The sequence below is a fragment of the Erythrolamprus reginae genome, chromosome 11 (genome assembly GCF_031021105.1).
Source record: "Erythrolamprus reginae isolate rEryReg1 chromosome 11, rEryReg1.hap1, whole genome shotgun sequence".
NCBI lineage: Eukaryota > Metazoa > Chordata > Lepidosauria > Squamata > Dipsadidae > Erythrolamprus > Erythrolamprus reginae.
Window position 1 is genome coordinate 32,708,331 of NC_091960.1, and position 21,258 is coordinate 32,729,588.

At 43.1% G+C, this 21,258-nt stretch overlaps 1 protein-coding gene across 1 annotated transcript in view; it reads right to left on the reverse strand.

Annotated features, from left to right (window-relative positions):
* The window catches only part of CRYBG2 (crystallin beta-gamma domain containing 2), a 43,677-nt gene that overhangs the window by 1,480 nt on the left and 20,939 nt on the right, over positions 1 to 21,258 (reverse strand). Inside the window, exons 7-18 of the mRNA XM_070764255.1 lie at positions 20,267 to 20,302; positions 19,282 to 19,418; positions 18,576 to 18,702; positions 16,434 to 16,576; positions 15,127 to 15,253; positions 13,523 to 13,555; positions 10,393 to 10,505; positions 8,393 to 8,522; positions 7,457 to 7,596; positions 5,688 to 5,811; positions 3,839 to 3,997; positions 758 to 917 (exon numbers count right to left, since the gene is read on the reverse strand). Coding sequence (XP_070620356.1) covers positions 758 to 917; positions 3,839 to 3,997; positions 5,688 to 5,811; positions 7,457 to 7,596; positions 8,393 to 8,522; positions 10,393 to 10,505; positions 13,523 to 13,555; positions 15,127 to 15,253; positions 16,434 to 16,576; positions 18,576 to 18,702; positions 19,282 to 19,418; positions 20,267 to 20,302 — 1,429 coding nt within the window. The remainder of the gene's footprint in view (positions 1 to 757; positions 918 to 3,838; positions 3,998 to 5,687; positions 5,812 to 7,456; positions 7,597 to 8,392; positions 8,523 to 10,392; positions 10,506 to 13,522; positions 13,556 to 15,126; positions 15,254 to 16,433; positions 16,577 to 18,575; positions 18,703 to 19,281; positions 19,419 to 20,266; positions 20,303 to 21,258) is intronic.

Genomic DNA, 21,258 nt, shown 5'->3' on the forward strand with positions numbered 1-21,258 from the left:
TATTATATTATATTATATTATATTATATTATATTATATTATATTATATTTTATATTATATTATATTATATTATATTATATTATATTATATTATATTATATTTTATATTATATTATATTATATTATATTATATTATATTATATTTTATATTATATTATATTATATTATATTATATTATATTATATTATATTATATTATATTATATTATATTTTATATTATATTATATTATATTATATTTTATATTATATTATATTATATTATTTTTTTTATTTTTTATTTTATTTTATTTATTTATCTATCTATCTATCTATCTATCTATCTATCTATCTATCTATCTATCTATCTATCTATCTATCTATCTATTTGATTTTTAAGCCGCCCTTCTCCTTAGACGGGCACAATCTGAGGTTAATTGGGGGAAAGATCAGAAGCAACGTGAGAAAATATTATTTCACTGAAAGAGTAGTAGATGCGTGGAACAAACTTCCAGCAGATGTTTTTGGTAAATCCACAGTAACTGAATTTAAACATGCCTGGGATAAACATATATCCATCCTAAGATAAAATACAGGAAATAGTATAAGGGCAGACTAGATGGACCATGAGGTCAATTTTCTATGTTTCTATGTTTCTACCAAAGACAAAAACTTTTGAACCAAAGTACTCAAGTGGGCTAACTTACAGAATGCGTCCAAAATCTGGGACTCATGACTCAGCTTTGGAGCTAAGTCAGAATGATCCCCTTCCATTCTCTTACCTTTTATATCTAGAACTTTATCTTCAAACATCTGGCTGCATATTCTGCCAGATGAATCGATTCTCCATGTCTGCCGAGGCATCCGACTCTCAGACCACAACACCACTTTGGTGCCTTTTGCAGCTGCGCCAATCACCTGCAGACTCATACTGGGGGCAACCTGGAAACCAAGAGCAGGTTCATGGTAAAAAGCACCATTATTAGCATTTCTTATCTTCATCATCAAGTAGCATTAAATTGAGATCTTTCCTCAACCTCATCTGGTCTAGATACAGTGGAGTTCCATCTCCATAATCGCCAGGTATAACAGCTGTTGGATTGGTTGGCTGAGACTAAAGGGATTGTACTCCATCATATATGGACGTTATTGGCTTGCGCAAGATTTCAATGGCGGAGGACCTCAATTAAAAGACTTTCAACTCATGGATGATGTTAATCATGCTAATCGTGATGGCCACTTACTAACCCTAACCCTACGAGACTAGACTTTCAATCCTGGGCCTAGAAAGTTTAGAACTAAGACGCCTTAAACAAGATCTAAGTATTGCCCACAAGATCATATGCTGCAACGTCCTGCCTGTCGGCGACTACTTCAGCTTCAACCACAACAACACAAGAGCACACAACAGATTTAAACTTAATATTAACTGCTCCAAACTTGACTGTAAAAAATATGACTTGAGTAACTGAGTTGTCGAAGCATGGAACTCATTACCGGACTCCATAGTGTCATCCCCAAACCCCCAACACTTTACCCTTAGATTATCTACGGTTGACCTATCCAGATTCCTAAGAGGTCAGTAAGGGGCAAGTACAAGTGCACTAGAGTGCCTTCCGTCCCCTGTCCTATTGCTCTCCTATATCTCTTATTCCTTTCTTCTATTCCTATATCTCTTCTTCTATTCTTCCATTGATATGTTCTATTCCTATATCTTCTTTTCTATTCTTTCGTAGATATATTTTACTATGAGTATCTCCTCTATAACCTTCATCATGTATTTTACTATGTGTATATAGATATATACCCACTAAAACCCTCATTGTGTATTGGACAAAAATAAATAAATAAATAAAATAAATAAATAAACAAACTCCAGGATAAGAAGCAACCGAATTTTGGGGGCCAGAAATATCTGGTTAATCTTTCCAGGAAACAATGTTGGCTTTTTGGACACTTTAGGCTTGATCTAAAACTTTTTCCCCCTGATGTTTCTATGGATAAATGGACAATCATGACACTCTTTGGGGACAACAACGTGATCTAAGTAATGGCCCAAGTGCCACTACAAAAAAACAAAAGAGGATTGAGAATTTCCATTCTGCTACAAGATAGTACAGGATGAAGGGTTACTACATATTGATTATTTTTTTTGGGGGGGGGGGAACAGAATGTTAAGCTTGGAGACATTGAAGTATCCAATATAGATGAACAAATTTGAGTTGTTGTATTCACTCCAGGAGTGGGGGAAGATTTGAGCAAACAGGATGGAAATCTGATGAGGAGATCAAAGGGAGAAACAGTTGGGATTTTAAACTGGTACATTCCATTCTGTAACTTCATGTTGCAAGTCCCACCTCTGGGATATTATTTTTTTAATTTGATTTATATGCCACCCCATTCTGAGGGCTCAGGAGGGCTTACAACACATCAAAAACAATATACAATATACCATATAATATACAATATAAATATCTAAAAATCCAATTGATTTAACTCAGTGTTTCCCAACCTTGGCAACTTGAAGGTATTTGGACTTCAACTCCCAGAATTCCCCAGCCAGCGAATGCTGGTTGGGGAATTCTGGGAGTTGAAGTCCAGATATCTTCAAGTTGCCACGGTTGGGAAACACTGATTTAACTAATAGCTCTGAAAACCTTAATAGCATTTTAAAATAGCTCATTCCCATTCAAATAACAGACACACCTTACACTTGTCGGCCAGGGGGCTAGGGCAGTGACGGCGAACCCATGGCACGGGTGCCACAGGCGGCACCCAGAGCCATATCTGTTGGCAAGCAAGCCGTTGTTCTAGCTCAGCTCCAACATGCGTGTGTGTGCCAGCCAGCTGATTTTTGGCTTGCACAGAGGCTCTGGGAGGGCGTTTTTGGCTTCCAGAGAGCCTCCAGGGGGACGAGGGCATTTTTACCCTCTCTTGGCTCCAGGGAAGCCTTTGGAGCCTGGGGAGGGCGAAACTATGGCGCCTAAAACATGATTTGAGTATTGCCCACAAGATCATATGCTGCAACGTCCTACCGGTCAATGACTACTTCAGCTTCAACCGCAACAACACAAGAGCACGCAACAGATTCAAACTTAATACGAACCGCACCAAACTTGACTGTAAAAAATATGATTTCAACAATCGAGTTATCGAAGCGTGGAACTCATTACCGGACTCAATTGTGTCAACCCCTAACCCCGAACATTTCTCACTTAGACTCTCCACGATTGACCTCTCCCGGTTCCTAAGAGGCCAGTAAGGGGCGTACATAAGTGCACTGGTGTGCCTTTCGTCCCCTGTCCAATTGTCTTTCCTTTCTCTCACTTATCATATATATTTTCTTTCTTTCATATATCCTCTCCTCTAAGTTCACTTTACCCTTATATATATTACTACATGTCTATTTTTCTTCCTATGTATTTGTGTATTGGACAAATGAATAAATAAATAAATAAAACGTGAACCTACTGAGTCCACCAGAAGTTGGGAAACAGGCCATTTCTAGCCACCAGAGGGCCTCCAGGGGATGGGGGAAGCTGTTTTTGCCCTCCCCAGGCATTGAATTATGAGTGTGGGCACTCGCGCATGCACAATAGCATATGCTCTTTCGGCACCCGAGAAAAAAATGGTTTGCCATCACTGGACTAGGCTCTAATGGTCCCAAGCCTGGTGGCATAGATGAGTCTTCAGACTCTTGTGGAAGGCGAGGAAGGTCATATTAGTCGTCTTGCTTGTTTCTACACTATTTTCCCTCCCGGGGGACAGGATCCCAGGGCCTGGTTTAAATGTTTGGATATGTGTAGAACTAGATCGATACGTTCTTGATTGCCTCCACCACTATCTCTATCCAAGGTCCTTACTTGGTTCTTCATAAGTCCCTCTTCATAGTACCAGATGCAGCTGTTCTGATCATTGATCTCCGAAACCAGAACTCGCCCAGCTTTCATGTCTTCAACATCATCGGGCACAGACAGGAAGGACTTCAACTCCTGGTTTTTTATTCGGAAATAGACCCTTCTCTGCAAAAAGGGGAGGAGAGCTGAATTACTTTGAATGGTCTGTGCTTGGAAACGAGTCCTGTACTGTGGAATAACATCTCTAAAGTATCGGTAGCCAAGGTTGGGATTGCTTACTTAGACCTTACAGTTACAGGAACACAGAGCAACAAGAACACAGGCAGAAAATTCTGGTTGCAAAGAACTCTATTGGTCAGAAGGATTGAGAATGTAGGGGTAGTGGTTTCTGACAGTCTCCAAAGGGGTGAACAGTGCGGTCAGGCGGTAGGGAAAGCAAGTAGAATGCTTGGCTGCATATCTAGAGGAATAACAAGCAGGAAGAGGGAGATTGTGATCCCGCTGTATAGAGCGCTGGTGAGACCCCATTTGGAATACTGTGTCCAGTTCTGGAGACCTCACCTACAAAAAGAGGTGGATAAAATTGAACGGGTCCAAAGGCGGGCGACAAAAATGGTGGAAGGTCTTAAGCATAAAACGTATCAGGAAAGACTCAATGAACTCAATCTGTATAGTCTGGAGGACAGAAGGAAAAGGGGGGACCTGATCGAAACATTTAAATATGTTAAAGGGTTAAATAAGGTTGAGGAGGGAAGTGTTTTTAATAGGAAAGTGAACACAAGAACAAGGGGGCACAATCTGAGGTTAGTTGGGGGAAAGATCAGAAGCAATGTGAGAAAATATTATTTTACTGAAATAGTAGTAGATGCTTGGAACAAACTTCCAGCAGACGTGGTTGGTAAATCCACAGTCACTGAATTTAAACATGCCTGGGATAAACCTATATCCATCCTAGGATAAAATACAGGAAATAGTGTAAGGGCAGAATAGATGGACCATGAGGCATTTTTCTGCCATCAGTCTTCTATGTTTCTATGTCACAACATTGAAAAATACCCCAAAAGTCATCTAGCCTATCTCTTGTCCCCAAGAAGAAATGTGCCATATCCTTCTTCTTTTTAGGAGAAGAGAGACCACTGTTTTACAAACATTTTCTTTCCAAAACAGCTTCCACTGTTGAGATGTTGCTCCTAATGCAGACTTGCAATCCTTTCTTAGATGTAGAACCAATATATATTTACTAATAGCTGGATACCCGTGCTTCGCTATGAAACTATGTGATGGGGCTTGATAAATTGATGGTTAAAGCTTGAAACTTAATGAGTAGTTATGATCAGGCATGATACTTTGACACTTAAAGCTTGAAAATGTATTTAATTTTATTTATTTATTAATTGGACTTATATGCCGCCCTTCTCCGAAGACTCCTCCTCTGAAGACTTTATGTAGAATGTGTAACTCCTTAGCATCAGAGCGCGTGTTAATATAAGGCAACTGGCAGTTGGAACAGAGTTCTTTTCAGGTGGGGAGCAGGAGTAGAATGTCTAAACTCCCAGTCCACAGACTGGATCAGCCACGCACTGGCCATGCCCATGCCCATGCCCAGTTTAGCAAAAGGGTAGCATCAGAGCGTGTTAATATAAAGCAACTGGCAGTTGGAACAGAGTTCTTTTCAGGTGGGGAGGGTGAGTAGAACGTCTAACTCCTGAGCATCAGAGCATGTTAATAAGAAATAATAATGATCTGATGGTCATTTCAAAAAATCCTTTCTTAGTGAGCTACTTGGTCACATTATTCATTCAGTTCCTTCTATGTTTACCCATCCAACCAATGATCGGGAAACTGTGAGACTCACCTGCTTGATGGGATACAGGGAGCCAATATGTTGAATCCCACTGTAGGTCAGCCAGTTGGTGATCTCTGTGCATTCCAAAACCCACTGACGCCCTCGGAAGTCACTGTGTTCACACAGCACCCAGCTGTGAATTAGAATCAGCATGAAACCAACCATAGGAGAAAAAGCATTTAAAAAAAAAAAAAAAAAAAGCCCATTGATCAGTATTAGTTGTCAAATATTTTTTTTATCCAAAGAAGCCTGAGATTTATTTATTTATTTATTTATTTTATTAGATTTGTATGCCGCCCCTCTCCGAAGACTCGGGGCGGCTCACAACAACAATAAAAACAGTATAAACAATGGAACAAATCTAATAAGAAGAATTATATAAAAAAACCCAACTGTTAAAAAACCATACAACACATACATACCAAACATAAAATATAAGAAAGCCTGGGGGAGATGTCTTAGTTCCCCCATGCCTGGCGATATAGGTGGGCCTTGAGTAACTTGGGAAAGACAAGGAGGGTGGGGGCTGTTCTAATCTCCGGGGGGAGTTGATTCCAGAGGGCCGGGGCCGCCACAGAGAAGGCTCTTCCCCTGGGGCCCACAAAACGACATTGTTTGGTCGACGGGACCCGGAGAAGGCCAACTCTGTGGGACCTTATCGGCCGCTGGGATTCGTGCGGTAGAAGAGATACATAAATTGTACCAAGAGAAGTAGATGTTTGTAGCTCAGGGTTGAACTGGGAGGTCCTTGGTGCTCTCTGAGCTTGGCTGTCTTCTTACAGCTGCTCAGGTAGCTGGCCACCAATTACGCAATTCTGGTGTGGTGGCTCCAGCCTGTCTTTGCCGGTCTGTGCTCACCACCCTCTCTTTTTTTTATAATTTTATAATTGTCTATGATTGCAATAATAAATTTGAACCTTTGATACTGTTGTGGTTAGCTCTGGCCCAGCTCCTGCCCCAAGGACTGTGGATGTGGGGGAGACATCCACATGCCACAGGCCTGTTTTGCTCCCGGTGGAATCTGCTGATGAGGGCTCCTCTGACCAAGAAGACATGAATGACAGCGAGGAGGAGAGTGTGGCAGACAGCTCAGAAGGAGATAAATTCTCTAGCTCCTCCTTGGATTCAGAACAAGAGTTAATGATACAGCCACACATGCGGAGAGCGATGCATAGGCAACAACAACTGAGAGATTATTATCAAAGAAAATGAGGCCACCTGTGGTTGGGTGGGGCTGTAATCATTAGTGAGCAGCCTGTGGGTTTGGCCATTGTGGAGGATTATCTGATCGTTGTGTTTCGTGCCTGCTTTGCTGACTTTGACCTTTTGTGTGCTGATTTTTCCCCGCTTTGAAACTAAACCAGAGCAAAGTGTGTTTCACTTTGTTAAAGAAGAAGGACTGTGAATTGCCTCACAGCTGCAAGCTAAGTATCACAGAACTGATAAGGGACTTGTACAAATTACCAGTTTGTTTGGAGACCAGTGCTCTTTGCTATACCAAAAGAGGGCTTGGTTTAAGTGAATTTTCATTATAAAGAACATTGTTTTGAATTTTCAAACGTGTGTGTGTCTGAAATTTGTACCTGTGAATTTTTGGGAGGAGTCTACCAGAGAGCCCGACAGAACAGATACACACTACTGAAAATGGATTCAAAAGTTCAGATAAACATTTTGAGCCAATTTCATAAGAAGCTCGGCCGGACGTGTGGTGTGGAAGGAGACCAACGCAAAGGGAAAGGAGCCAACAGTCCATCCCCTCGTTTTTTTGCTTTACTTACATCCCTCCCTTCACTCGGACAGAGAGCACGTGATTATTGAACCCTTCGGCTTTCAGGCTGCGTATTTCACTATTCAACTCAATCTCTTTCCCTTCGAAACACTCCAATCCATGCAGAAAGATGGAGGGCTCGGAGAAGAACTGTAAAAAAAATAAATTAAAAAACAGAGAAGAGCAAAGAACAAGATGAAAACAAGGAGGGGGTTATTTGGTCAAATAATAAAATGCAGGCAGCCCCTCAAAGTATGCCGTGAAAGCTCTTCGGTGAGAGATCGGCATGCCAGTCTGAATTTAGTAAAGAATTCAAATTCTGTGGGTAGTTGCTACTCCAAAGAATTCCAAGAGAATGAGGATGATTTCAGAAAAGATGTCCATGTGAATGATCCTAACAGGAAGTGATGGGCTGCCAAATTTTTTACTGACACACTGGCTTATTTTGTGGGTGTGGCTTATTTTGTGGGTGTGGCTTGATGGTCACGTGACTGGGTAGGAGTGGCTTACCGGCCATGTGGCCATGTGGGAGTGGCTTACCGACCAAGGTAAGTTTTTAAATAGGTGCTTAGACTCTTTTTCAGTTGATTAAGTCACATTATTTGAATAGCCAGAAAAAGGACAAATGAGAGACAGCATTATTTGTTAAGGGGCACAGTAACATTTTAAGGATTTTTGTACTGGTTCAGTAGGATAACAGATTAGGCAAGTAGCTCAATTTTCTTCAATTGCTATACAAGTTCAGTTCTAGATAGATTTCCATATCTTGTAATAATTGGTTTCTTCCTAATATGAAAAGGCAACTTCTTCTTCCTATCCTGAACTTAAAACTTCCCAAGATTGGACAATCAAAAAGAGAAAGAACTCTCTTGAATCGAACTTGACAATGCCATTTTCTGGGCAGCAACTGAGTACTAAGAACTCCAGATAAAAGCTTAGGACTTACAATAGGGATTTTCTTCAGAGAGCAGAGAGCTGTGGTGAAGGTACAACCCATGGAGCTCAGCGTTGGATACTCGCCTTCCGAGAGTACGTGCTGCTCACCATCAAACTGGTGGCCGTCATAAAGAATCCAGCTAAGAAGAGACAATTTGTATTTGACGTGTGTGACTTTAGAGACAGTGATCAAAAGCTCATCAACGAAACAATTCACGGAAACCCAATTTCCCTTTAAAATTCACCTTCACACCATCTGAAGAACAAACCAGTATCTACTGAAAACACAGTCACCTGGGAATAGTGGCTAGAAAGATTGGAAACTGAAAATGGAAATGATGTTCTTAGAAAAAGATAATATCATAAAGAAAAAAACATATATATATCCTAGTCTCCCTTAATTTTCAAATTCAGCAAAAAAACAACAACAACATGTGACACATACAGATAGAATTGTTGGCTATCAATAAAAGTAACTGCCTTGGAAATGGCCCTGGGTTGGGCCGAGAGGCAAAAAAGGAGCTGTGATGTTCCTTCAATACACCAGGGTGATTCGACACAAAAATATGTAACACTTCCCTGGTGCAGAGCTGAAGGGATTGGATACTGTAGCCTAGAGCAGTGTTTTTCAACCAGTGTGCCGTGGCACACTAGTGTGCCGCGAGGCATGATCAGGTGTGCCGCGAAGCTCAGCAAGAGAGAGAGAAAGAGAGAGAGAAAGAGAAAGAGAGAGAAAGAAAGCAAGAGAGAGAGAGAGAGAGAGAGAGAGAGATAAAGGCAGGGAAGGAGGGATAGAAAGAAAGAGAGCAAAAAAGAGAGGAAGGAAGAGAGAAAGAAAGAGGGATGGAGAGAGAGAGGAAGGAAGGGAAAGAGAGAAAGAGGGAGAGAAATAGAGCGAAAGGGAGGAAGAGAGAGAGAGAGAGAGAGGAGAATTTTTTTGTCCAAACTTTTTTAGCCCCTTCTCCCCTGCTCAATGTGCCCCATGATTTTGTATATGTAAAAAATGTGCCGCAGTTCAAAAAAGGTTGAAAATCACTGGCCTAGAGGATAATTCTCTGCCTTACAAGGCAAAGGTTGCAGCTTCAAGTCCCAGTGGGTATGGCTAGCTGATGAGGCCAAAATAAGGCCGAAATAGATCTATCCTAGTCTCCCTTAATTTTCAAATTCAGCAAAAAAAAACAACAACATGTTTTTTATATATATATATATATATATATATATATATATATATATATATATATATGTTTTCGTATGTCACATGTTTTTTGCTGAATTTGAAAATTAAGGGAGACTAGGATAGATCTATTTCGGCCTTATTTTGGCCTCATCAGCTAGCCATACCCACTGGGACTTGAACCTGCAACCTTTGCCTTGTAAGGCAGAGAATTATCCTCTAGGCTACAGTATCCAATCCCTATATATCCCTATATATATATACTGTATCTATATTGGTTACAAGGCAGATGCGGCAGGTTCAAATCCCAGTGAGGATATGGCTAGCTGATGAGAGGAAACAACCTTGAAATAGATCTATTTCAGCAAAAATATGTTACACTCACTCACACACACACACACACAAACATATTACACGGAAAGAAACCCGAATATGCCAAGACCTTCATACCTATATCTGTGAAAATCTACAAACACACACACACACACACATACATGCACATGTACATATACATATGCATATATGTATACTGTACATATACATATACAGTACACTGCTCAAAAAAGTAAAGGGAACACTGAAATAACACATCCTAGATCTGAATGAATGAAATATTCTCATTGAATACTTTGTTCTGTACAAAGTTGAATGTGCACAACAGCATGTGAATTTTTTTGTCAATCAGTGTTGCTTCCTAAGTGGACAGTTTGATTTCACAGAAGTTTGATTTACTTGGAGTTATATTCTGTTGTTCAAGTGTTCCTTTATTTTTTTGAGCAATATACATATACATATACCAGTGAAGGAGGGAGATGGGGCTGGTGAGAGATCCTTACCTGCCTCCATTGACCCTACAGGACTGGGGGATGAAATTCTCTGGAAGAGTCGGTTGGTCCTCCTTAAAAGTCATGGAGTTCCCTGAGAAATCAGGCTCCGAGAAGAGTTGAATCTGGGGAGTCAGAAATATCTTGATGTGAGTAAGAGATAGGTTGAAGTGGCTCGGAATAACCGTCTCATCAGTCTTCATCCTTTTATTTTTAAAATGAGGGTGTTCGGAATCCCGTAAGGAAGGGAAATCATTTTGCCTTCACTGTGCTGGCTGTGTTGTGGCCTGCCAGTGGCCAGTTTGGACAGTGAGAATAGCAATAGCACTTAGACTTTCATACCGCTTTTATTTATTTATTTATTTATTTATTTATTTATTTATTTATTTATTTACTTACTTACTTACTTACTTACTTACTTACTTACTTACTTACTTACTTACTTACTTACTTACTTACTTACTTACTTACTTACTTACTTACTTACTTATTAGATTTGTATGCCGCCCCTTTCCGTAGACTCGGGGCGGCTCACAACACAATAAAAACAGTTCATAACAAATCTAATAATTTACAATTTAAAATATTTAAAAAACCCCATTATTAAGCAGACATACACACAAGCATACCATACATAAATTGTATAGGCCTGGGGGAGATATCTCAGTTCCCCCATGCCTGACGACAAAGGTGGGTTTTAAGGAGTTTGCGAAAGGCGAGGAGGGTAGGGGCAGTTCTAATCTCTGGGGGGAGCTGGTTCCAGAGAGTCGGGGCCGCCACAGAGAAGGCTCTTCCCCTGGGGCCCGCCAACCGACATTGTTTAGTTGACGGGACTCGGAGAAGGCCCACTCTGTGGGACCTAATCGGTCGCTGGGATTCGTGCGGCAGAAGGCAGTCTCAGAGATATTCTGGTCTGATGCCATGAAGGGCTTTAAAGGTCATAACCAACACTTTGAATTGTGACCGAAAATTGATCGGCAACCAATGCAGACTGCGGAGTGTTGGTGTAACATGGGCATACCTGGGGAAGCCCATGATTGCTCTCGCAGCTGCATTCTGCACGATCTGAAGTTTCCGAACACTCTTCAGAGGTAGCCCCATGTAGAGAGCATTACAGTAGTCGAACCTCGAGGTGATGAGGGCAGGAGTGACTGTGAGCAGTGACTCCCGGTCCAGATAGAGCCGCAACTGGTGCACCAGGCGAACCTGGGCAAACGCCCCCCTCGCCACAGCTGAAAGATGTTTCTCTAATTATTATCATTATCATTATTATTGTTGTTGTTGTTGTTGTTGTTGTTATTATTATTATTATTATTATTATTATTATTATTATTATTATTATTATTATTAATTAGATTTGTATGCTGCCCTTCTCCGAAAACAGTGCCTTACAGCCCTCTCTAAGTGGTCAGCCTATCGCCCCACAACAATCTGGGTCCTCATTTTACCCACCTCGGAAGGAGGGAAGGCTGAGTCAACCTTGAGCCTGGTGAGATTTGAACTGGTGAACTACAGCCAGCAGTCAGCAGAAGCAGCTTGCAATACTGCACTCTAACCACTGCGCCCCCAAGGTTGGGTGGGGGGAAAATATGGGCCAGTCCTGGAGTCTGGGGAAGGCCCTGTGTCAGAGGCTGAGATGGGGTCAGGTGTGGAGACAGAACAGTACCCCCTAGTGGCTGGCAAGCCACGTTCTGTGATAAGCACTCTGACCTGTATGATCTTTTGTCTACGCGACATTGCATACATTTCTTCCCTCCCCCTGGAAGACATGCTTCCTTATCAGTTTGTTTATTTATTTATTTATTTATTTATTTATTTATTTTTTGATTTGATTTGATTTGATTTGATTTGATTTGATTTGATTTGTATGCTGCCCCTCTCCGAAGACTCGGGGCGGCTAACAGTAATAACAAGACAGCATACAATAATAATCCAATACTAAAAACAGTTAAAAACCCATTATTATAAAAACCAAACATACATACAGACATACCATGCATAGAATTGTAAAGGCCTAGGGGGAAAGAGTATCTCAATTCCCCCATGCCTGGCGGCAGAGGTGGGTTTTAAGCAGCTTACGAAAGGCAAGGAGGGTGGGGCCAATTCTAATCTCTGGGGAGAGTTGGTTCCAGAGGGCCGGGGCCGCCACAGAGAAGGCTCTTCCCCTGGGTCCCACCAAGCGGCATTGTTTGGTTGACGGGATCCGGAGAAGACCCACTCTGTGGGACCTAACTGGTTGCTGGGATTCGTGCAGCAGAAGGCGGTCACTGAGATGCAAACAGCTCTGGAGAAGACTTCCATAAAAGCACCTAGGCCATGAGATTTCAGGACAACACCAATTGACCATTCACTGTCCATGAGATAAAACACAGGCCTCCCACGCATTGAACCATCCAATAGGATCCTGTATTCGCTAATATCCAATGAGATGTAACTTGATGACTGATGGATGATAATAAAAGGGGATGCAGGTCTTGTTCAAAAAACAAGTGTCTTCCACACATGATGCCATCTAAAGCCCTTCACGGCATCGGACCAGAATATCTCCGGGACCACCTTCTGCTGCACGAATCCAAGCAACCAGTTAGGTCCCACAGAGTTGGCCTTCTCCGGGTCCCATCGACTAAACAATGCCGTCTGGCAGGACCCAGGGGAAGAGCCTACTCTGTGGCGGCCCCGACCCTCTGGAACCAACTCCCCCCAGAGATCAGAGTTGCCCGCAACCTCCTTGCCTTTTGTAAGCTCCTTAAAACCCACCTCTGTCGTCAGGCATGGGGGAACTGAGATATCCTCTCCTCCTAGGCTTATAAAATTTATGCATGGTATGTCTGTGTGTATGATTGCTTTCTTAAATAAGGGTTTTTTAAAATTAACTTAAATATTAGATTTGTTCATACTGTTTCACTATTGTTAGCCGCCCCGAGTCTATGGAGAGGGGTGGCATACAAATCTAATAAATAAATAAGTAAAACAAATCTTGCCTCCTGCCTCTTTGATTGACAACACCAGGGCAGTCTCACAGCTATCAGTTGCCTAGGGGTCCAACAGCAGTGAGGCAGAAGAACAGCAGTGAGGCAGAAGAGCAACGCCAGGTTATCAGCTAGTGTGACATTAAAAAAAAATCTAGATGCCAACTGCTCACCTTAGAAATGAAGAACAGGCTGCGTTCCCCAACCTGTGAGGAAATAAAAGTGAATTATGATATACTGTTTAGACCAGGTTAAAGAAATGCATTATTGACTGGATGGTCTGGCTAGCACAACATAGAAAAGAAGTACAGTAATACCTCGTCTTACGAACTTAATTGGTTCCCGGAGGAGGTTCGTAAGGCGAAAAGTTCATAAGACGAAACAATGTTTCCCATAGGAAACAATGTAAAATTAATTAATGCGTGCAAGCAAAAAAATGGCGCTCCGCTGGGTGCTGCCGCCCAGCGGCACCGCCACCCGGCTGTCACCTTTTGAAACCGCCAGGCGCTTCTCAGTGTTCTCCCGAATGCCGAACCCGGAAGTTCGGCAAAAGTTCGGGTTCAGGTGGCCGCCGAGAAGCCCCGCCGCCCGGCTGTCAGCTTTACAAAAGAGCCACGGAGCTGTCGGCCGGTCCAGAGGCTCAAACGGAGGTGGGGAATCCCAATAGGGAATTCCATGGGCGGAGCTTTGACGTCACGAAGACGTCCTTCCTGGAGTCCAAGCCGGGCGGCAGGGCTTCTCGGCGGCCTCCCGAATGCCGAACCTGAACTTTTGCCGAACTTCCGGGTTCAGTGTTCGGGCGTGGTCATAAGGCGGAAAAAGTTCGTAAGAAGAGGCAAAAAATTTCCGAACCCCGGGTTCGTATCTCGGAAAGTTTGTATGACGAGGGGTTCGTATCATGAGGTACTACTGTATAACTATGCTACAGAATTCACTCCTACGTGAGTGAGATCTGAAATGGGGAAATGGCCGATGCCTTGCAACCTCTTTTCAGTTTTGGACTTAAAAGATCTGAAAAACATTGTGTTCAGCCAGATTTAACACACTGCTTATTGTTTAGCTGTTAATCTCTGAAGAAGATACATCAACATGAGGAGTGGTATTCCCTTACCTTCACCACCAGTTCCCAATAGTGAGTGCACACATGCGCAGAGCATCAAAAATGCAAAGTGCTTATGCCCAGGCGGGCGGGAAGGGCCACCAGCAGTCAGCACTAGCGGTTCACCCAATCAGGATAGAACCGGCTGAATACCACCACTGGTGAGTAGTGATGGGCGAACCCAACGTTGTTCGGGTTCGGCAAGTTCGGACGAACTTTACACAAAATTCGGCCGAACCAGAACCAAACCCGAACGGGGAATCCCACCAAGAGATTCTGGGGGTGGAGCTTTGATGTCACGTATACCGGCAGGTTGCTAAGGACGCCAAGGTGATCACTTCCTGGATTCCATGGAATCCAGGAAGTGATCACCTTGGCGTCCTTAGCAACCTGCCGGTGACGTCAAAGCTCCGAATGCCGAACGCAACCCCGAACTTTGCCCGAAGTTTCAAAAAATTTCGTGTTCGGCATACCGAACACCGCAAAATTCAGTACAGACCCGAATTGTGCGGGTTCGGTTTGCCCATCACTACTGGTGAGCATGCAAAGCAAAGCTTTGAGGTGTCTCCATTTTTAATGGACTATGTGCAAAAAGGATCCAGAGAAAGTTGTTGCTTCAAGATTTGGAGCGTAGGTTGCGGGACATCATATCTGAACTGGAGGGAAATGAACCCTTACCTGTAGGACAGGTTGTACGGAGGAGATCTGGCAACTGTTTGCTCCCCAGTCTTCACAGTTGCGATACACTCCTTTCTCCAAAATATACTGTTCCCCACTGAAATTCTTGCCTTCATAGGCTACCCACCTGGTCACAGCAAAGGAAATAAAATTACCCCCATGTACTAGTCCCCAAAAAGTGTTACGATCAGGTATCAGTTCTATCCCATCTGTTACAAAAACAGTTACAGATCTAACATTATTAGTGCTCCAATAGGCCCCTTCATCCCAGGAATGCTGAGATTACCATATTTTTCAGAGTATAAAACATACTTCCCCCACCAAAAGAAAGTGAAAATTTGGGCGTGTGTTATACACCAAATGCCGCCCACTCTGCCAAAAATGGGTCGCGCACAGGCGGCAATTGGCTATGGCATTCCTTGCAGCCTGAAACAGCTGATTATCGGGATAATTAGCTGCTTGTGCTAATCAGGCTGTGCTGAAGCTGAAATGGGCTGTTTGTTATTTGCTGCTAGGAGGCAAATTGCTGGGAGGCAGATTCCCCCCCCCCCTTGTGCTAATCGGGCTGTGCTGAAACTGAAACTGAAACAGGCTGTTTCCTGGGAGGCAGAGGCAGATTTATTTTCCTTGTGCTAATCACGTACTGAAGCTGAAACGGGCTGTTTTCTGTTTGCTGCAAGGGGGAAAATTGCTTAGAGGCAGAAGCAGGGGTTTTTTCCTTGTTTTTTCTCCCCCCAAAAAGGTAGGTGCGTCTTATAGTCCAGAGGTCTTATCCCCCCCCCCCGAAAAATATGGTAATACTATAGGCAGCCTGGCAAAAATTGGGACATTGGGTGAGGGCAAGTGCACGTGTGCTAGCGCATACTTTTGGCACATGAACCGAAAAAGTTTTCCCATCACTGCCCAATAGAATTTCAGACAAGTAGCTGTCCAGTTTCTTCTTAAAAACGTCCAGTGATGGTGTACCCCCAACTTCTGAAGGCAAGTCCCACTGATTAATTGTTTTAATTGTTTTAATTGTTTTCACTGCCAAGAAATTTCTCCTTATTTCTGAGTTTCTCTCCTTGATACAGCAGTAAGTAGTGTTCACTTAGCAACCGTTTCACTGAACAACCTCATCGTTGGAACAGTACTTGGTTTATGAAATGAGGAATGGGTGCATTGCAGTGTATCATCCACTTTTGAATGTCTTCTTCTTTCCCAGAACGGAAAGAAAGTTTCCATCCCTTTTGCCCAGGTAGCAGTTTTGACCTATTTCCATCAAGGTCAAGTTCCTTACTCTCCACATTTCCTCAGCCAATACTCACACTCCGTTCAGGACATGGATGGATTGTGTAATGATCCCGTATTTGGCCAGCTCAACATCTGGCAGGGCCTCGCTGAGCTCAACACTGGGGCCATCTTCAAAGTCCATGGCTTCAAAGAGTACAATGGCCGGGTCCACAAAATCCTGCCCAGGGATGGAAAGAAAAAAATTGAATGTATCATAATGGAGCAACAGCATTTAGCCCTACTCTCTATAGCAGTGATGGTGAACCTACGGCATGTGTGCCGCACGGAGCCATATCTGAGGGCACGCGAGGCATCGCCCTATGCCAGCTTTGGCTGCTTTCCATTTGTGCGCGAATGCAATTCTAGCTGCTGTGATTATATGAATAATTAAATGTGTAATTTTTTTTCTTTATTAAATCTCTCTGATAATATACCAGGAATATCCCTGGTTCCAATTATAAACGTATAGAATAGACGTTTAGAATTGAATTTAGAATATATGTTTCAATATTTTTTCTATCCACATTTGAATTTATTTATTTATTTATTTGTTTGTTTGTTTGTTTGTTTATTTATTAGATTTGTATGCCGCCCCTTTCCGTAGACTCAGAATTGGAAGAATTCAATGGAAGAAAACAGAACATTGAAGCTGATAGATCCAGGTGACAAAATTAGGCAGTTGAGGAGGCAGCATTGAGATGGTAGTTAAAATACCTAGGAAAATACAAGAAATAAGCATAGATATGGATACTGGGGACGGACGGACGGACAAATGAGTTTAAGAGAAGCATTAAATGGATTTACGTATAGATGTTACCTGTTAGCTGAAGATCACTGAAGGGCCGCACTTACCTTTCCCTACCAGATTGGTCCTGGAAGCTGGCACAGGTGTGCGTGTGGGCAGTGGCGGGCATAGCCACCCCCATGCGAGAATTTGCTTCCACGCATGCATGGAAACAAAGAAATCGCCAGAAATCGCCAAAATATCGCACAAGGACACTCGCAAGCGTGAGATTTTGGTGCTTTTCAGTTATTTCTTTGCTTCTGTGCATGCGCGGAAGCAAATTCTTGTGCGGGAGTGCGTGGGGGCGCGGTGGGGTGTGCAGATGTACACGCATTGCCGTTTCCGCTACCAGATCGATGATCCTAGGCGTACTGGGGCCAGCCCAATACTGCTTAAGATGGGCTGTGACTAGATACACTCAGGGAAGAGTTAAGAAGGAGAAAAGGAAGTGTTATGGTTCAGCCTGAGGCCGATCAGAGTCCAGCTGTGTTTCTGCTGGCTCCATGCCCGGAGGAGGATGACAGCAAAGAGGAGGGGGCTAAACAGTCGGACGGGGGAGAGGAAAGTCAGGAATGGGATGAAGGAGAACAGCATGAGAGACCCGGGGGGGGCTCTCCCCAGCCAGTAGCTTGGAGTCATTAGGTGATGAAGCACAAGCCGTCATTGACATGCGACAGAGACGTTCAGATCAAAGAAAGGAGCAATTAAAGAAGTATTATCAGCACTGAATCAGGAACAGCTGGGCTTGGGTGTGGTCCTCATCAGCAGGGTTTAAAAGGCAGGCAAGCCCTTGAAGCCATGTGGAGTGTTATCAGTTGGAGTTACGGTGTCCTGCTTTGTTCTCGAGATCTCTGTTCCTGGCGTGTGGCCCAGCAGTTTGGAAGACCCATGGGAGGTGTAGGTCTGCTATCTACAGCCTCGTCTTGGCAGCAAGAATCCTGTATTGCTGCATGGACTTTTGCCTTCATGGATATATCTGAAGATACAGCGTTTTCCTGTTTGTAAGGACATTTTCTGTTACCTGTGTTTTTCTTGAGTTTTATAAACTGCCTTTGCTTTTTACCGGTGTGTCTGGATTCTCTTTTTGGGTTGGTCTTGGCTTCCGGAGTGACCCAGACAGAACAGGAAGTAGAGAAGGAAAGGAAGAGGGGAGAGGAGGGAAGTAGGAAAGTGGGAGAAAAGGAGAAAGACGGTAGAAGGAAGAGAGAGAGACGGAGGGAAAGGATATGAGATAAAGAGGAAAACAGGCAGGTCATGAATGTATAAAAGGTGTGGATTAAGAGGTTGCCAAGGTTGGAGACTCCTGATCTAAAGGTTAAACACTTTCTTAGGCGATACCGCAGGACCAAAGCGCCTCTCGTTTTTAATTCAGTGAGCAAACGGGCAGACTTACTGTCCGGATCAGCCTCAGCGACAACAGCTCTTCATTATAGCCAGCCCAATCGGTCCAGTCGCAATACTCCCCTTCTTCCAACAGGTACTGATGGCCACGAAAGCCTTCTTTCTCATAGCCAACCCAGCTGGAGATGACAACAGACCAACAATAAAAAAGGGGTGAAGAGGGAAACTAGAAGACCTCCAAGCTCCCTTTTTATTATTATTTTATTATTATTAAACAAGTGGAAAAGAAGGGATTTTTCTGGTGAAAAGTTTAGTATTCAGCTCCATAGTGGAAATAGATCTCTGAAATCCTTTTCCTTCTTGTTAAAGACAACAATGTATTTTTAAGAGTTATTTTTCATCAATGATATTCTTGAGCATTAATTGTACAACTTTTGTAATTACTTTGTCTAGTTACTTACAATATTTTTGCATTTTTTTCTTTGTTTTATTTATTTCATGGTTCTGGATGGATACCCCAGTGATGTACAGATGTATATTGTAAGAAAAATATTATATGATGAACTGACAAGCAATATTAAAACACACAAAAACAAGAAAACAAAAAATATCAGCAAAAAACAATTTTTAAAGTTCAGGATAGCAAAAGAACTACTTGGATTTTTTGGAAGAAACTAATGTTTTTACTTCCCAGAAAAGAACATAGGAGAAGGAACATAAGGCAAATGGGGCAAATCGTGTCATCCAAAATTGCTCACCAGCCTCCCAAGATTTTCAGAGAACCAGCAGTGGACATCATGAAATCCTGGTTGTTTTCTGGCTTCCTTAAGTTGTAAATATCTCGACTCACTTCCCAGCTATGGCCCTGAAAATGAGGCCTCTCAAAAATTAGCACCTGGGAAGAAAATGATGGAGAATGGGGTGAACATCTGCTTGGCTTACACATTTTTAATACTGATTTCAAGAGTAAAAAAACAAAATATTGGGATGGAGGAATGAATAAATGCTGGAATTCCCAGGGAGCTGAACCACAATTACAGATAGTCCACGAGTGACTTATGACCAAGGGTGGGGCTGCTGGGGGTTTGCAAGGGTTCAGAACCTTTAGCTAACATTTTGTGCAGTTCGGGGAACCTCCAAATCCCACACCTGGTTGGCCCCGCCCACCCCTCCCCTCCCAGAAGTCCCCACGCGGCCTGTTTTGGATACAGGTAAGTACAGGACACACGTGGAGGATTGGGGAGGGGGAAGGGAACAGCGGTCAGCGGTTCAAATCTCATCAACGGCTCAAGGCTGACTCAGTCTTCCATCCTTCCGAGGTGGGTAAAATGAGGAACCGGATTGTGGGGGCAATAGGCTGGCTCTGTTAAAAAGTGCTATTGCTAACATGTTGTAAGCCGCCCTGAGTCTAAGGAGAAGGGCGGCATAAAAATTGAATAAAGAAATAAATAAATGAATGAATAAACAGGCCTACGGAAGTTGGGGAAGGCCGGAAAGTGTTCTGTGCACAGCCCTTGGAGCGAACCCACTGACACAGCCCAGTCTCGCATCTCTTCCATTGAACGATGTTGAAATCCCACAGCCCATTTCCCCAAATACTGCCTGGAAGTGACATCGCACCTCACTTAACAATCACACGATTCACTTAACAATTGCAGCAATGATGCTTAACAAACGTGGCAGAAAGGCGATACAACGGAGCACAATTTGCTTAACCGTTGCCTTTTTGGCAAGACAAATTACCTTGGGCTCTGCAGGCGTTTCAACCACAGGGGAGCCCTGAAAAGAGAATTAAAAAAAGGGAACATTCTATAAATGGATCTATCAGCTTATCATTATCTGAATTCTTGAGATAATTTCTGGTACCATTTTTGCATAAGAATTCTTCCCGATATTACATTATCATCCATCAAAATGGCCTTGCTTTCAATTTTCAATTGATTAAAAACATATAGAATAGAATAGAATAGAAGTGATTTACTTAACAGATGTGGCGAGAAAATTTGTAAAATGGGGCAAAATCCATTCAACACATTTCTCACTCAGCAACATAAATTCTGGGTTCAATTGTGGTCGTACGTTGAGGACTACCTGCACTGGTCCCAAAATGCTGCTTTTTTCCCCCAAGCCATTTGATAAAAGTTGCATCTCTTTGAAGAGCGTGCAAACAAGCCTGCAGGATGTTTAAATCAGAGGTGGCATTTAGCCGGTTCGCACCGATTTGTGCGAAATGTTGGCGGAAATTTGGTCAAGGTCACCGATCCGGTAGCTATAGCCGGCTGGCCACGCCCTTGAACAGGTCCCCAGTTGCCGCTAGCTTGCCCTGCCCACCGTGTTCATCGCTGCCATGTTCTTGGCGCACCCACATCCCATTGCCTTGCAAGTCCCGTGTGATTGTGCGAAAAACATGGCAGCGACAGCATTGCAGTAGCTTTTTCCGCAACGAATCCCAGCGACCAGTTAGGTCCCACAGAGTTGGCCTTCTCTGGGTCCCATCGACTAAACAATGTCGTTTGGCGGGACCCAGGGGAAGAGCCTTCTCTGTGGCGGTCCCAACCCTCTGGAACCAACTCCCCCCAGAGATCAGAATTGCCCCCACCCTCCTCGCCTTTCGTAAGCTCCTTAAAACCCACCTCTGTCATCAGGCATGGGGGGACTGAGATATTCTTTCCCCCTAAGCCTATACAATTTATGCATGGTATGCTTGTGTGTATGTTTGGGTTTTTTAAATAAGG